At 44.5% G+C, this 17,170-nt stretch overlaps 1 protein-coding gene across 1 annotated transcript in view; it reads left to right on the top strand.

Annotated features, from left to right (window-relative positions):
- trmt11 (tRNA methyltransferase 11 homolog) overlaps window positions 1-17,170 on the top strand; it is a 156,901-nt gene that overhangs the window by 23,341 nt on the left and 116,390 nt on the right. The window contains exons 4-7 of the mRNA XM_072499249.1: window positions 1,599-1,680; window positions 1,767-1,859; window positions 5,854-5,988; window positions 7,224-7,380. Coding sequence (XP_072355350.1) covers window positions 1,599-1,680; window positions 1,767-1,859; window positions 5,854-5,988; window positions 7,224-7,380 — 467 coding nt within the window. The remainder of the gene's footprint in view (window positions 1-1,598; window positions 1,681-1,766; window positions 1,860-5,853; window positions 5,989-7,223; window positions 7,381-17,170) is intronic.

The raw sequence follows: 17,170 nt of genomic DNA, 5'->3' as shown, positions 1-17,170 counted from the left end.
TTCGGTTCCGTCCTTTTGGGGTGGGGTTCCGACTCCGAAGTCTTGCGGGACTTCGGAGAATCCCAGGAGATACGGATGCAGTTGGGAGGCTCGCTGGAGGCCTCTCCCAGCATCCTCCGGCCGTGTTGCGCTCAAGCGAGAGTCCAACGCAGCTGGAGATTCATGCCCATAGTGAAATCTGTAATAGACATTTAGAAATTTTATTTAATCTCAGCATGTGTCCTGAGGTTTACCCGTGGTGGATACTGGGTGAGTTGCATGAAGGGTGTCAGGGCAAACAGTGATAGGTGGGGTGTTCATGAATTAGCACTGAGTTGGAATAGGGGGCAATAAGAGGTCATGGGACAGGTCGTGTTAAAAAGATTATCCATATCTTTGTTACAGACACCTCCACCACTGCCACCGTCATTTTATTGCCTGCTATTTCCCTGGGTGTCATTTATTCACATAAATAAATGTTGAAACTATCCCTGTGCATCTGTGCTTGTTTGAGTTTACATAAATCTCCACACCAGAAGTTAAATGTACAGATGCAATGTTAAGTCTGAAATAAGCCTACTAAGGAGTGACATCAGAAAACACTTCTCCATAAAAAAGATTAGAAGTAGTTTGGAACTTTGTTCACCCCAAAAGGCCTTTGAGACAAGGTCAATTGAACATTTCAAAACTGAGACTGTTAGTTTTTTTTAAATAAAGGATATTTAACCGAAGTTAAATGCAGTTAAGATACAGATCCCCAATGATCTAACTAAATGGTGGAATATGCTCGGTGGGCTGACTTGTCTACTCTTGTTCTTGTGATCCTAAAAAGTAGAAAATGCTGGAAATTCAGTCAGCCTTCAAAATATAAAGAAAGATTGATGTTTAGGGACTGATTCGCCAAGAGAATTCTAATTCCTAGTGTTTTGCAGAAGGATCATTCAAGCTTTTTTTAGTTGCTGATTGGAACCCTTCCGTTTCCTGCTCCAGTGTTCCCTGGTCCTTCTGACTGTCACTGGAGAACCATAAACCTGATTGATTATTGTTCTGATGGAGAATGGAGCGTATCTGCAATCTGCAGTTACGGGCTCCTCTTCAGTCTGACCTGTTGTAAACTCATCAGTCTACAGAGGTTTTGGCTCCAGTCCTAGTCTAATTCCTTTGCGTTTCCAACAGGTTGATTGATCCAGGTAAGTTGGATGCTACACCCTTTGAGTAACCTTTGCGTCTGGGACATGGTGTTGCCTGGATGGAAATGTCAGGGTATTTGTCCCATTTACCTTTAAAGAAAAACTTGTTTAAGCATGATGGCCAGTGTCAGACTAATGGAAGAATTGAGGTACAAGTATTTCTCCTGGTGTTGCACCTTGGCCACCACATGAAATGAAATGAAAATCGCTTATTGTCACAAGTAGGCTTCAAATGAAGTTACTGTGAAAAGCCCCTAGTCGCCACATTCCGGCGCCTGTTCGGGGAGGCTGGTACGGGAATCGAACCGTGCTGCTGGCCTGCGTTGGTCTGCTTTCAAAGCCAGCGATTTAGCCCTGTGCTAAACATGGCAACAGCATCCATGTTTAAAGTAGTTGATTTAGATACAAAAAACATGCTTTACTTTTCAGATCAATATTTGAATTGTGGGGTCAAGGAAGAACACATGAAGAGCTATATAACTCACTGAAAAATTACCCTGCAGACAGAATGGTGTGTATGCACAGGAACCATCTACATTTTCTTGTACATGTAGCTAAAACTCCTGGCTTGAAACCATATTTATTTTCCTACTTTAGATCCCATTTCTTCAGTGTGGTTCAACATATCAGATAAACGTTTATGCATTCAATAAAACATTAACACATAACGAGAGGATTCAAAGGATAGATGTATGTATGCTATTTTATTTTACTGTCTTTTGTTTATCTTATGTTTGCTTTCATACTATCAATAATTAGTTTAGAGTTCTGACATTATTATTGGAATATTGATTGGAAAAAGAGCTTCCTCAATGCCTCAGTTGGTAACTGGTGCGATGTGTAGCACTAAGCTACACACAACAGGAAGGTGTTGGGTTTAATTCCTGTTTGCATTGATTTAGATGGTCACAAGAGGGCACTAGAATTGGTCAATCACATCTAGGCTATAGTGGGAGAAGTAGCAAGTCAAGGTGACTCCTGCAGAAAATTTGGATAGATTGCATTCTGATGCTCTTCACATTAGCTGTGCTGCCAGCAGATTTGTGGTGCAGTGGTAGTGACCCTACCGCTGAACCAGTAGCTCCGGGTTAGAGCCCAACGCCAGGACTTATTGGCCACAGAAGGAATGTTCATAACACAGTTCAGAGGGCTGATATTCAGCTTAGGAATCCTTCCGCCACTTTCCCTCACTATTCCCCAAAGTGTTGAAAAGAAAGCTGAGTTGTTGACACTCCAAAACAGTTGGAAAAATGAGAACCAGAGTAAGGTATCATATGAGAGCTGCGTTGCTGGAACAGACATCCTTACCTTCAGGAGGGATGGGGACGTTTATGAAAATGTAAAGAAAATCATTTGCCTAAAACTTGGTTCATTTGAAGAAGCCACTTATGTTCAAGCTTGATAATCGTGTCAAAATAATTGAGGGTCTGTGAGAATATTTTTCCCAGAAAAATTTTGTTCTAATATTTTCATTCACCATTCTAACAAAATGCCAGTCGATAATTTCCTAAAGCAGAGTTGACATTTTTACTTCAGTCAATGCTTTACCCTATTTTACTAATTTTGAATGCCTGCTCTCTTTTCACCAGAGCTGAAAGCAGCAAGCATTTGAACAAACTGTTAAGTTTTTCCGTCATCTATTTATGCCTAGATTTCCCTCATGTGTTACTACTTTCATTTACAATCATACCAGTGTTAGGTGCCACTTGCAAAGATAGATGTTTATAGTATTATAGCCAGGCAACCTCTGGGCTCAATAATTTGCCCCTTCATTGCTGGTGCACTGTGGCTACTGCATGTGTAATATACACGGTATGCAGCAGAAACTCACCATGGTCATTTCGATACCTCCTTCCTTTCCAGCCACCTCTTCCATCAAATATTCAGGGGCATGAGATGAAATGAAAATCGCTTATTGTCACAAATGAAGTTACTGTGAAAAACTCCTAGTCGCCACATTCCGGCGCCTGTTCGGGGAGGCTGGTATGGGAATTGAACCGTGCTGCTGGCCTGCCTTGGTCTGCTTTCAAAGCCAGCGATTTAGCCCTGTGCTAAACAGCCCCATTAAGTGAGTTGCTTTTTCAGAGAGCTGTCATGGACACGATGGGCTGAATGGTCCTCTGCTAAAACATAGAACATAGAACGATACAGTGCAGTACAGGCCCTTCGGCCCACGATGTTGCACCGAAACAAAAGCCATCTAACCTACACTATGCCATTATCATCCATATGCTTATCCAATAAACTTTTAAATGCCCTCAATGTTGGCGAGTTCACGTCTGTTGCAGGTAGGGCATTCCACGGCCTCACCACTCTTTGCGTAAAGAACGTACCTCTGACCTCTGTCCTATATCTATTACCCCTCAGTTTAAAGCTATGGCCCCTCGTGCCAGCCATTTCCATCCGCGGGAGAAGGCTCTCACTGTCCACCCTATCTAACCCCCTGATCATTTTGTATGCCTCTATTAAGTCTCCTCTTAACCTTCTTCTCTCCAACGAAAACAACCTCAAGTCCATCAGCCTTTCCTCATAAGATTTTCCCTCCATACCAGGCAACATCCTGGTAAATCTCCTCTGCACCCGCTCCAAAGCCTCCACGTCCTTCCTATAATGCGGTGACCAGAACTGTACGCAATACTCCAAATGTGGCCGTACCAGAGTTTTGTACAGCTGCAACATGACCTCCTGACTCTGGAACTCAATCCCTCTACCATGAAAGGCCAACACTCCATAGGCCTTCTTCACAACCCTATCAACCTGGGTGGCAACTTTCAGGGATCTATGTACATGGACACCTAGATCCCTCTGCTCATCCACACTTCCAAGAACTTTACCATTAGCCAAATATTCCGCATTCCTGTTATTCCTTCCAAAGTGAATCACCTCACACTTCTCTACATTAAACTCCATTTGCCACCTCTCAGCCCAGCTCTGCAGCTTATCTATGTCCCTCTGTAACCTGCTACATCCTTCCACACTGTCGACAACACCACCGACTTTAGTGTCGTCTGCAAATTTACTCACCCACCCTTCTGCGCCTTCCTCTAGGTCATTGATAAAAATAAAAAAACATTTTATGATTCTAATGACACAAGCACTATCACTTCAAAGTTACACATTTTTCTGATTTGGGTATATTTCTTCATACAATATCCTGATTTTACCGTTTAAACCATTGTGGAAACACCATCGTTACAAATATTGCAGTGATTCAGGGAGAATACCATAATTACCTTCAGGAATGGGTATTTTTACAATCTTTCCAGTATCGCCCAGATCCTGAGGGAAAGCAAAATCAAAACACCCAGCAGTCAGATTGGGAATATGTAAGATGCATGTCTGGGAAAAGAGTGAGTAAAGACTTGATTGAAGGTCAGGGAGAATGATGGGAACAGAATGCAAATTAGTTAGAAAAGGTACATTGGTGAAGAAAATGTGGTAAGAGATTATTTGATACAAAGTAGGGTTAAGATAACCTACCGATTATTGTACTAGACTGGTAATCCTGAGGATTTACCTTGGCAACCTGTGAAATATGTGATGATGCTTCATCCGAAAAATAACCATGCAAACTGCTTCCGTCTGAACTTGCTGCACTCTGATCTCTTGGGTTCAGCCCTGACCTTGTAATCAAACCTGCTGACCAAGCGTGGTGCCATTGTTATCTGGCGTTCTGACCTATACCTCACAGAGGCTGAGCACCAACTCTTAGACACTTCCTCCTACCTTTCCCTGGACCATGACTCTACCACCGAACATCAAATCATTGTTTCCAGGATGGTCACTGACCTCAACGCCTCTAGTGATCTTCCCTCCACAGCCTCAAACCGCATAGGCCCCTAACCCTGATTAGCCCGTTTCTACCTCCTTCCTAAAATCCACAAACAGGGCTGCTTGGTAGACCCAACGTGTCAGCGTGCTCCTGACCCACAGAACTGCTGTCTTCCTATCTTGACTCCACCCTCGCTCCCCTTGTCCAGTCCCTTCCCATCTACATTCAAGATTCACCTGATGCCTTACATTATATCAATGATTTCCAGTTCCCTGGCCCTAACTGCCTCCTCTTCACTATGGATGTCCAACCTCTCAGAAGTATCTACCCGGCCTGGCCTGCACTTGTCTCCAGCCACTCACTATGTGGGTGACTCTTGAGGCTCTTGGGGCAACTAGGGGTGTGCAATGTCAATGTCTCCCACATCCCAAGAGCAAAATGAAAATGTGTTTTGAGGAGATGGAGAGAATCAGATGTGTTTGGTGCAAGTTGCTGCAGAGACTGTACCCAGTCTAGAATTAACTTCCCCAAACCCAGCATAACCCATCCTTCATCCCTGAATTTCTCGGCAGAAACTGTGGCTGTAATGCTTACTAATCATTTATTTCTTAACATCATAAAAACAGACTTCCAATATTTTGACAATACAAATGATCTTACAGTTATTAGAAAATTTGAATGAAGCCTGGAGCATTTCTGCATAAGACGATGATAAAGGCTCTGGAGGATAAAATCATTATCACACTACTAATTTAGCTAATTGTGCATTGACCTAATTATTAAAGTTATCAAATATCTCCACATCTAATTATTAAAGTTATCAAAAAGTGAACAGAATATTTATTCAGACGGTGAATTGTCCTGGGTGTGACATGTAGTTTTGTTTTAACTTTTGTTTCATGTGCCACACAGAATTTAGAGTTTCTTCCCTTTCAAGGAACAGTGAACCTAAAGAAACCAGAGCATGTATTCTGGTTACTTGAAGACTATGGTACAGACCCGAATAATGCTCCAGAGAAGCCCTTTTCTATTTACTTCGGAAGATGGGTGAGAATTATGGAATATACATCTTAAGGGAGACTGAATATTAGCTTATAATGAACTTGTTTTATATTCCTCCCTTGCTGGATAAATGCACTGTCTGAACTACAGCGCTTCTTTTAAAGGCTGAACAAGCTGATTCTGGAAATGCAAAGTCTGTTACATGTGAAATTGTCTCTTGCCAGTATCACAGATTGACCTCTGCTGATGGTTTGTTGCAGAACTAGTGTCTGCTTCGAAGCTTTTGAAACCACAGGCCATGGTGCTGCAGAATTTCTGCCCACAGCTGATGTCATCATTTGCATCAATCATTAGCCAGAGTTTCCCACTTTTTATGGTTGATATTGAGGACTTTAATGTCTCTTTTGACAGCACCCTTGAATCGGAGCTTTGGTTGACCTGTTGATTTCTTGGCGTGGCTACCTCCCTGAACACATCTTTGGAGATGCAGCCATCTTCCATCAGTGAACATGCCATTAAAGCTTTCTATGTTTGAATACTGCTAGCTTGCTTGATATGTTGACCCCAGACAGGGTTGCTTTATTGGTGACTGTGATGCTGAGAATGCGTTGTGGACGCCAGAGATATAAGTTATAAAACCTTTTTGCTTGCTAGATGAAAGTTGCCCAGGCTTTGCTGCAGCAGTGTGTGAGGAAACAGGACTTATAGATAAACATCCTAGTCCTGTGGGCCAGTTTGTTCTTTCATGCCCTTTTTGTTAGTCAGTGTTTATGCTGAGCATTTCGTCATGAGACAGGTTGTCTGTTACTGCAGATTCACGTAGATAGAGTTTGCTGACTGCTTCCCGTGGTGTGTTGCCTGGTCTGATCACAGAGACACAACACTCCATCCCATAACATCAGTTTTTTTGAAACTGATTGTAAGGGAAAACATGACCCAGGCATGGGACAGATGATTCATGAACCTTCTGTCTGGACAACTAGTGCAGTATCATCAGTATACAGTCATTCTCTGATCAGGACATGCTGCACTTCTCTCTTGGCTTTCAGTCCTGATAGGTTGAGATGTTTAAGTGATAAACAATGAAGAATTAATACATCCTACAGTGAACCGATAAATTCATCAATTTTGTTGAAGTTAGAAATCTGATTAAATGTTTTGGTATATATCTCATTATTTAATATTCGAATATGTTTTGTTTTTGTTTTAATTAGTATTAATCAGTAAGACTAGAAATAGTCTATCCTTAAAAATGCTGCCATTTTCTGTTCCTGTTCTAGCTTGCTGATGGTCGGAGGGGACTAATCAACTTGTACAGTGTGAAGAAGCGTCACTTCATTGGTAACACCAGCATGGATGCAGGTCTTTCCTTTCTGATGGCAAATCACGCTAAAGTAGGAGCCAATGATTTGGTATTTGATCCATTTGTGGGAACAGGTAAATACAAGACTAATGAAGTAGACACCAAGTTCACGCTTTATTCTATTTTTGCTTGCTAAGAATTTAGCTTCTTTTCCATTTGCTCCTTAAAAATTCCAAAGGCAAATTGTACAGAAAATGCACACATGCAATTTAAACAGTCACTTGGTATTACTGAACTTGAAAACTTGAATATTGCTGAAAAGTGAGACATGTCATGGAAGCTTTTTGTCTTACACTTATTAGGTCAAATGAAATGAAAATCGCTTATTGTCACCAGTAGGCTTCAATGAAGTTACTGTTAAAAGCCCCTAGTCACCACATTCCGGCGCCTGTTCGGGGAGGCTGTTATGGGAATTGAACCGTGCTGCTGGCCTGCCTTGGTCTGCTTTAAAAGCCAGCTATTTAGCCCAGTGTGCTAAACCTAGCAGGAATGCTAAACTTAAAATGATCACACTTTGTACTACAGGAGAAAAAGCTGCCAGTTGTTTGGCAAGTTCACTTAATTGGCTGTGTGATGCACTAAGCGACTGTGGCATAGCAATGGCGAACCAGGCTCTGAGGTAATTCATAAAAAAACAAGCCTTGAACATATTCCTTCTGTTTGCAAAGAACAGTTTGTCCTGAGTATGAATATATGTCACTTTTAGCAGTCAAAATGAGTGGCACTGCATGCTTGACTGACTATCTTAAATTGGCTTAGTGTAGCTATTAGCGTTACTGAAGATTTTTATTAGGCGCTACCCAATCACAGAATCATATCTAACAATAGATTTACTTTTTGCATTTTGCAAGTGCAGGCTGATTGAATACGGCCTGTATGATACCTATTATGAACAAAGAAAGGTACATGCTGTTTGATTTGATCAGTCAATCATTGTGACAAACATACTCTGTATCTAGCATTGCAACTGCACTGAAATTCAGACATGACATTGGTGCCTTTGTGATGCTGGGCATGGAGGCTATAAGTCTTAGTGATTGGCTGACTGAATCAAACAGCTTATTGCTTCAGTTATTCAGCAGAGTGCAGATCATACTCGTAGGTCACACCCTGTAGGTTAAGTACTTCAAACTTGACCAGTGGTCAGGGACAGGAGGGTGTAACTGTGAGTGAGACAGGTAGAGGGATCCTGAGTTTGGAGGAACCTCAGCTCTTGACCTTGTGTGGATGAGGAAAAGGACTAGGGAGGATGGGCAAACTGACAATGGCATCTGGTATAGGACGCCATTCAAGTAGGGAGAGCAAAAAAAAAAAGTGGTAATGGTGGGGGATTCTATTATCAGGGGTAAAGATAGCATTCTTTGTAAATAAGATCGAGAGTCACGCATGGTGTGTTGCCTACCTGGTCAGGGTGAGGGACATCTCAAACCGACTTGAAAGGATTTTGGAGAGGGAGGGGGTCCATATTTTCTTTTATTTGTTCACCGGACGTGGATGTCGCTGCTTTGGCCAACATTTATTGTCCATCTCTAATTGCCCTTGAGGGGGCAGTTAAGGGTCAATCACATTGCTGTGGATCTGGAGTCACGTGTAGGCTAGACCAGGTAAGTTGGCAGATTTCCTTCCCTAATGGACATTAGTGAACCAGATGCGTTTTTTCGACAATCACCTATGGTTTCATGGTCACCATTACACTTTTAATTCAGGGCAGCACAGTGGCGCAAATAGTTAGCGCAGCTGCCTCATGGCACCAAGGTCCCAGGTTCGATCCCGGCTCTGAGTCACAGTCCATGTAGAGTTTGCACATTCTCCCCGTGTTTGCATGGAGAGCATCCCAGCCCATGCCCAGCATCACCCCCACAACCCAAAGATGTGCAGGGTAGGTGGATTGGCCATGCTAAATTGCCCCTTAATTGGAAAAAAATTAATTGGATACACTTAAATTTATTTTAAAAAATTTTAATTCAGATTTTTATTGACTTCAAATTTCACCATCTACAATGATGGATTCGAACCCTGGGCCCAGAAATTTCTGGTTTACTAGTTCAGTGACAATACCACAATGCCACCTCCTCCCCCCAACATAGGCAAGAGTAGGTAGGGGATTATCAGGATTTAGGAACAACATTTTTTTTTAATAAACATTTTATTGAGGTATTTTCAGTATCATAGCAACAACAAAATAAACAACATACATGAAACCATAAACATAGTGCACAAGCCATTTACCTCTCGTACAATCTAAACTACCCCCCCCTGCTGGCCTTTCTCCATGTTCATAGATCGCCCCCTCGCCTTTCTCAACTGCTCCACCGCCCGCCCTGTGGTCAGCAATCTAAACTCTGCCTGTAACCTCCGCTGTTCCCTTAAAAGCCCTGCCTCTGGGGTCTCCGCATACCTCCTATCAATCTGTAGTATCTCCTTTACCAGTCGGCCCGTCTCTGCCCTGTCCACCTTCTCCCTATGCGCCCGGATCGAGATCAGCTCCCCACTGACCACCGCCTTCAGTGCTTCCCACATCACATCTGCTGAGATTTCCCCTGTGTCATTGACCTGCAGGTAGCTCTAAATACATTTCCTCAGCCGTCAAAAGTCCCACATCCAACCTCCAGTGTGGGCGCTGGTTACTGTTTTTACTAACCTGCAGGTCAACCCAGTGTGGAGCATGGTCTGAGATTGTAATCGCCAAGTACCCCATGTCCACCACCCCAACCAGTAAGGCCCTGCTCAAAATAAAGAAATCAATCCGGGAGTACACTTTATGCATGTGTGAGTAGAAGGCGAACTCCTTCACCCTCGGCTGCCCAAATCTCCATGGATCTCCCCCCCCCCCCTCCTATCAGCTCCATGAACCCTCTTAGTTCCTTTGCCATTGCTGGCACCCTGCCCGTTTTCGAGCTTGACCGGTCCAAGCCAGGGTCCATAACTGTGTTGCAGTCCCCTCCCATGACCAACCTGTGTGAGTCCAGGTCCGGTATCCTCCCCAGCATCCTCTTTGTAAACTCCACACCATCCCAATTTGGCACATACCACCTGCACCCCCTCTAGCTTCCCACTGACCATAATGTACTGACCTCCCACGTCCGAGATTATCCTACCTGCCTCAAACACCAACCGCTTATTGATCAGATCGCGACCCCTCTAGTCTTTGAATCTAGTCCCGAGTGAAAGACTGACCTAGCCTTTCCTCAGTCTAACCTGGTCCGTTACTCTAAGGTGTACCTTACCACATTACCACGTCCGCCTTCAGTCCCCTAAGATGCGCGAACACACGTGCCCTTTTGACTGGCCCATTCAACCCTCGAACATTTCAGGTGATCAGCCTAGTTGGGGGGCTCATTGCCCCCCTCCGCCGATCAGCCATCCCCTTTTTTTAGGCCCGCCTCCAGCCCGTGCTCCGCGCCTCCACCGGTCCATTCCCAGGCAGCCCCAACCTCCTCTCTGTCCCTCAGCACAAGTCCCTCCCTTGCCAACAGAACATTCACCCCTCCTTCCCCCCCCCCCCCCCCCCCCCCCCCCAGTAACAACACCCTGTAATCCAACCCCTTTACTAAACCAAACATATGCACCCCCCCCACTGCATTTTCGAGAGCCAGCTTGGTGGCCGCCATCCCCGGCGCCAGATCGTCTCCCACCTATTGTTGACTTAGGAACAAAATTAAAGAACAAGACCTCAAGGGTTACAATCTATGGATTATTACCCTAGCCACGTGCAAATTGGCATAAGGATAAGAAAATCAGGGAAGTAATCATATGGCTAAAGGAGTGGTGCGGTAATGAGGGATTCCATTACATGCGGCACTGGCACCAGTGTTGGAATAGAAAGGAGCTGTACTGTTGGGTCGGGCTCCACTTGAACTGGCCTGGGACCTAGCGGAAAGGTTAAACAGGGTGCTTTTTTAAAATTTAGAGTACCCTATTATTATTTTTTTTCCAATTAAGGGGCAATTTAGCGTAGCCAATCCACCTAACCTGCACATCTTTGGGTTGGGGTGGGGGTGAAACCCAAACAGACACGGGGAGAATGTGCAAACTCCACACGGACAGTGACCCAGTGCGGGGATCGAACACGGCCTCAGCATCGTACTGCGCTACCGTGCCGCCCGGAAGGACTTTAAACTAGTCAATGGTGAGAGTGGGGGGTAGCCTCAGGGGCAGTCAATACAGTTTCAAAAACAAGTCACATGACAGAAAGTAAAGAAACAGTCAGGTATCTACAGCAGGTGGTGTCAAAAGTATACTGATTAAACCAGAAAAGAGAATTAATAAACGGGTGAATAAGGTAGCAGTGCTGAGGGACAGGTTAGAGTACATGGCCCACATAAGAGTTCGAAGGATAAGGGATAAATTAAATGAGCTATAGGCACAAATTCAAATTGGAGATGATGATACAGTAGCCATTAATGAAACATAGAACATAGAACATAGAAAAATACAGCACAGAACAGGCCCTTCGGCCCATGATGTTGTGCCGAACCTTTGTCCTAGATTAATCATAGATTATCATTGAATTTACAGTGCAGAAGGAGGCCATTCGGCCCACTGAGTCTGCACCAGCTCTTGGAAAGAGCACCCTACCCAAAGTCAACACCTCCACCCAACACTAAGGGCAATTTATCATGGCCAATCCACCTAACCTGCACATCTTTGGACTGTGGGAAGAAACCGGAGCACCCGGAGGAAACCCACGCAGACACGGGGAGGATGTGCAGACTCCGCACAGACAGTGACCCAAGCCAGAATCGAACCTGGGACCCTGGAGCTGTGAAGCAATTGTGCTATCCACAATGCTACCGTGCTGCCCTTAAGAACAAATAAATCTACACTATATCATTCTACTGTAATCCATGTATCTATCCAATAGCTGCTTGAAGGGCCCTAATGTTTCCGACTCAACTACTTCGACAGGCAGTGCATTCCATGCCCCCACTACTCTCTGGGTAAAGAACCTACCTCTGACATCCCCCCTATATCTTCCACCATTCACCTTAAATTTATGCCCCCTTGTAATGGTTTGTTCCACCTGGGGAAAAAGTCTCTGACTGTCAACTCTATCTATTCCCCTGATCATCTTATAAACCTCTATCAAGTTGCCCCTCATCCTTCTCCGTTCTAATGAGAAAAGGCCTAGCACCCTCAACCTTTCCTCGTAAGACCTACTCTCCATTCCAGGCAACATCCTGGTAAATCTCCTTTGCACCTTTTCCAAAGCTTCCACATCCTTCCTAAAATGAGGCGACCAGAACTGTACACAGTACTCCAAATGTGGCCTTACCAAAGTTTTGTACAGCTGCATCATCACCTCACGGCTCTTAAATTCAATCCCTCTGTTAATGAACGCTAGCACACCATAGGCCTTTCTCACAGCTCTATCCACTTGAGAGGCAACTTTCAAAGATGTCTGAACATAGACCCCAAGATCTCTCTGCTCCTCCACATTGCCAAGAACTCTACCGTTAACCCTGTATTCCGCATTTACTGACCCACCCTTCAACTCCCTCATTCAAGTCATTAATGAAAATCACAAACAGCAGAGGACCCAGAACTGATCCCTGCGGTATGCCACTGGTAACTGGGATCCAGGCTGAATATTTGCCATCCATCACCACTCTCTGACTTCTATCGATTAGCCAGTTCGTTATCCAACTGGCCAAATTTCCCACTATCCCATGCCTCCTTACTTTCTGCAGAAGCCTACCATGGGGAACCTTATCAAATGCCTTACTAAAATCCATGTACACTACATCCACTGCTTTACCTTCATCCACATGCTTGGTCACCTCCTCAAAGAATTCAATAAGACTTGCAAGGCAAGACCTACCCCTCACAAATCCGTGCTGACTATCCCTAATCAAGCAGTGTCTTTCCAGATGCTCAGAAATCCTATCCTTCAGTACCCTTTCCATGACTTTGCCTACCACCGAAGTAAACCTAACTGGCCTGTAATTCCCAGGGTTATCCCTAGTCCCTTTTTTGAACAGGGGCACGACATTCGCCACTCTCCAATCCCCTGGTACCACCCCTGTTGACAGCGAGGACGAAAAGATCATTGCCAACAGCTCTGCAATTTCATCTCTTGCTTCCCATAGAATCCTTGAATATATCCCGTCAGGCCTGGGGGACTTGTCTATCCTCAAGTTTTTCAAAATGCCCAACACATCTTCCTTCCTAACAAGAATTTCCTCAAGCTTACCAGTCTGTTTCACACTGTCCTCTCCTACAATGTGGCCCCTCCATTTGTAAATACAGAAGAAAAGTACTCGTTCAAGACCTCTCCTATCTCTTCAGACTCAATACACAATCTCCCGCTACTATCCTTGATCGGACCTACCCTCGCTCTAGTCATTCTCATATTTCTCACATATGTGTAAAAGGCCTTGGGGTTTTCCTTGATCCTACCCGCCAAAGATTGTTCATGCCCTCTCTTAGCTCTCCTAATCCCTTTCTTCAGTTCCCTCCTGGCTATCTTGTATCCCTCCAACGCCTTGTCTGAACCTTGTTTCCTCAGCCTTACATAAGTCTCCTTTTTCCTCTTAACAAGACATTCAACCTCTCTTGTCAACCATGGTTCCCTCACTCGACCATCTCTTCCCTGTATGGTTGCGGGATGGTCAGGACTGGGAATTTAATATAAGGTTTACAGGATGGATATGGAAAATGGCATGGTGGGGGAGGGTGTATCCTTACTGATTAGAATCAATTCATTGGTGAAAGAGGATATAATGAAAGGGAAACATCCAGCGGAGACCTTGTGGATCGAACTGAGGAACAGGAAAGAATCTAAAACTGTAATAGGTGTTGTGTATAAACCCCCTGGTCAAAGCTTCAAAGTTTTAAATTGTATAAATGCAGAAATCAGGCAAGTGTGTTGCAAAGCCAAAGTAGTATAAATGGGGGATTTTAACTTTAATATACATCTAAACACCTGTCAGAAAGGTAGTGAATTTCTGGAGTGGGTCAGGAATAATTTCCTACAGCAATATGTCCTGGATGCAACGAGGGGCCAAGCAATATTGGATTTAGACCATAAGACATAGGAGCGGAAGTAAGGCCATTCGGCCCATCGAGTCCACTCCACCATTCAATCATGGCTGATTTCAACTCCGTTTACCCACTCTCTCTCCATAGCCCTTAATTCCTCGAGAAATCAAGAATTTATCAACTTCTGTCTTAAAGACACTCAACGTCCCGGCCTCCACCGCCCTCTGTGACAATGAATTCCACAGACCCACCACTCTCTGGCTGAAGAAATTTCTCCTCATCTCTGTTCTAAAGTGACTCCCTTTTATTCTAAGGCTGTGCCCCCGGGTCCTAGTCTCCCCTGCTAATGGAAACAACTTCCCTACATCCACCCTATCTAAGCCATTCATTATCTTTGTAAGGCTGAGGAAACAAGGTTCAGACAGGGCATTGGAGGGATACAAGATAGCCAGGAGGGAACTGAAGAAAGGGATTAGGAGAGCTAAGAGAGGGCATGAACAATCTTTGGCGGGTAGGATCAAGGAAAACCCCAAGGCCTTTTACACATATGTGAGAAATATGAGAATGACGAGAGCGAGGGTAGGTCCGATCAAGGACGGTAGCGGGAGATTGTGTATTGAGTCTGAAGAGATAGGAGAGGTCTTGAATGAGTACTTTTCTTCTGTATTTACAAATGAGAGGGGCGATATTGTTGGAGAGGACAGTGTGAAACAGATTGGTAAGCTCGAGGAAATACTTGTTAGGAAGGAAGATGTGTTGGGCATTTTGAAAAACTTGAGGATAGACAAGTCCCCCGGGCCGGACGGGTTATATCCAAGGATTCTATGGGAAGCAAGAGATGAAATTGCAGAGCCGTTGGCAATTATCTTTTCGTCCTCACTGTCAACAGGGGTGGTACCAGGGGATTGGAGAGTGGCGAATGTCGTGCCCCTGTTCAAAAAAGGAACGAGGGATAACCCTGGGAATTACAGGCCAGTTAGTCTTACTTCGGTGGTAGGCAAAGTAATGGAAAGGGTACTGAAGGATAGGATTTCTGAGCATCTGGAAAGACACTGCTTGATTAGGGATAGTCAGCACGGATTTGTGAGGGGTAGGTCTTGCCTTACAAATCTTATTGAATTCTTTGAGGAGGTGACCAAGCATGTGGATGAAGGTAAAGCAGTGGATGTAGTGTACATGGATTTTAGTAAGGCATTTGATAAAGTTCCCCATGGTAGGCTTCTGCACAAAGTAAGGAGGCATGGGATAGTGGGAAATTTGGCCAGTTGGATAACGAACTGGCTAACCGATAGAAGTCAGAGAGTGGTGGTGGATGGCAAATATTCAGCCTGGATCCCAGTTACCAGTGGTGTACCGCAGGGATCAGTTCTGGGTCCTCTGCTGTTTGTGATTTTCATTAATGACTTGGATGAGGGAGTTGAAGGGTGGGTCAGTAAATTTGCAGACGATACGAAGATTGGTGGAGTTGTGGATAGTAAGGAGGGCTGTTGTCGGCTGCAAAGAGACATAGATAGGATGCAGAGCTGGGCTGAGAAGTGGCAGATGGAGTTTAACCCTGAAAAGTGTGAGGTTGTCCATTTTGGAAGGACAAATATGAATGCGGAATACAGGGTTAACGGTAGAGTTCTTGGCATTGTGGAGGAGCAGAGAGACCTTGGGGTCTATGTTCATACATCTTTGAAAGTTGCCACTCAAGTGGATAGAGCTGTGAAGAAGGCCTATGGTGTGCTCGCGTTCATTAACAGAGGGATTGAATTTAAGAGCCATGAGGTAATGATGCAGCTGTACAAAACCTTGGTAAGGCCACATTTGGAGTACTGTGTACAGTTCTGGTCGCCTCATTTTAGGAAGGATGTGGAAGCTCTGGAAAAGGTGCAAAGAAGATTTACCAGGATGTTGCCTGGAATGGAGAGTAGGTCTTACGAGGAAAGGTTGAGGGTGCTAGGCCTTTTCTCATTAGAGCGGAGAAGGATGAGGGGCGACTTGATAGAGGTTTATAAGATGATCAGGGGAATAGATAGAGTAGACAGTCAGAGACTTTTTCCCCAGGTGGAACACACCATTACAAGGGGACATAAATTTAAGGTGAAAGGTGGAAGATATAGGAGGGATATCAGAGGTAGGTTCTTTACCCAGAGAGTAGTGGGGGCATGGAATGCACTGCCTGTGGAAGTAGTTGAGTCGGAAACATTAGGGACCTTCAAGCAGCTGTTGGATAGGTACATGGATTACGGGAAAATGATATAGTGTAGATTTATTTGTTCTTAAGGGCAGCACGGTAGCATTGTGGATAGCACAATTGCTTCACAGATCCATGGTCCCAGGTTCGATTCCAGCTTGGGTCATTGTCTGTGCGGAGTCTGCACGTCCTCCCCGTGTCTGCGTGGGTTTCCTCCGGGTGCTCCGGTTTCCTCCCACAGTCCAAAGATGTGCGGGTTAGGTGAATTGGCCAATGATAAATTGCCCTTAATGTCCAAATTGCCCTTGGTGGTGGGTGGAGGTGTTGGGTTTGGGTGGGGTGCTCTTTCCGGGGGCTGGTGCGGACTCGGGGGGCCGGGTGGCCTCCTTCTGCACTGTGGATTCAATGATAATCTATGATTAATCTAGGACAAAGGTTCGGCACAACATCGTGGGCCGAAGGGCCTGTTCTGTGCTGTATTTTCTATGTTCTATGTTCTATGTTAATGTAGTAGTAATTAGTAATTTAGTAGTAATTTAGTAGTGAGCTGGATTCAATTAGTAAGCTAATTGTGCGTGAACATTTATCAAATAGTGATCACAACATGATCGAGTTCGATGCAATGTTTGAAAGTGAAATGCACAAATCAGCTTCTAGAATTTAAGATTTAGGCAAGGCCGACTTTAATACGATGAGACTGAGAC

The sequence above is a fragment of the Scyliorhinus torazame genome, chromosome 4, assembly GCF_047496885.1.
Source record: "Scyliorhinus torazame isolate Kashiwa2021f chromosome 4, sScyTor2.1, whole genome shotgun sequence".
In the NCBI taxonomy this organism is placed as follows: Eukaryota; Metazoa; Chordata; class Chondrichthyes; order Carcharhiniformes; family Scyliorhinidae; genus Scyliorhinus; species Scyliorhinus torazame.
The sequence above is the reverse complement of the archived record's forward strand: the minus strand, read 5'-3'. Positions and strand labels throughout refer to the sequence as shown.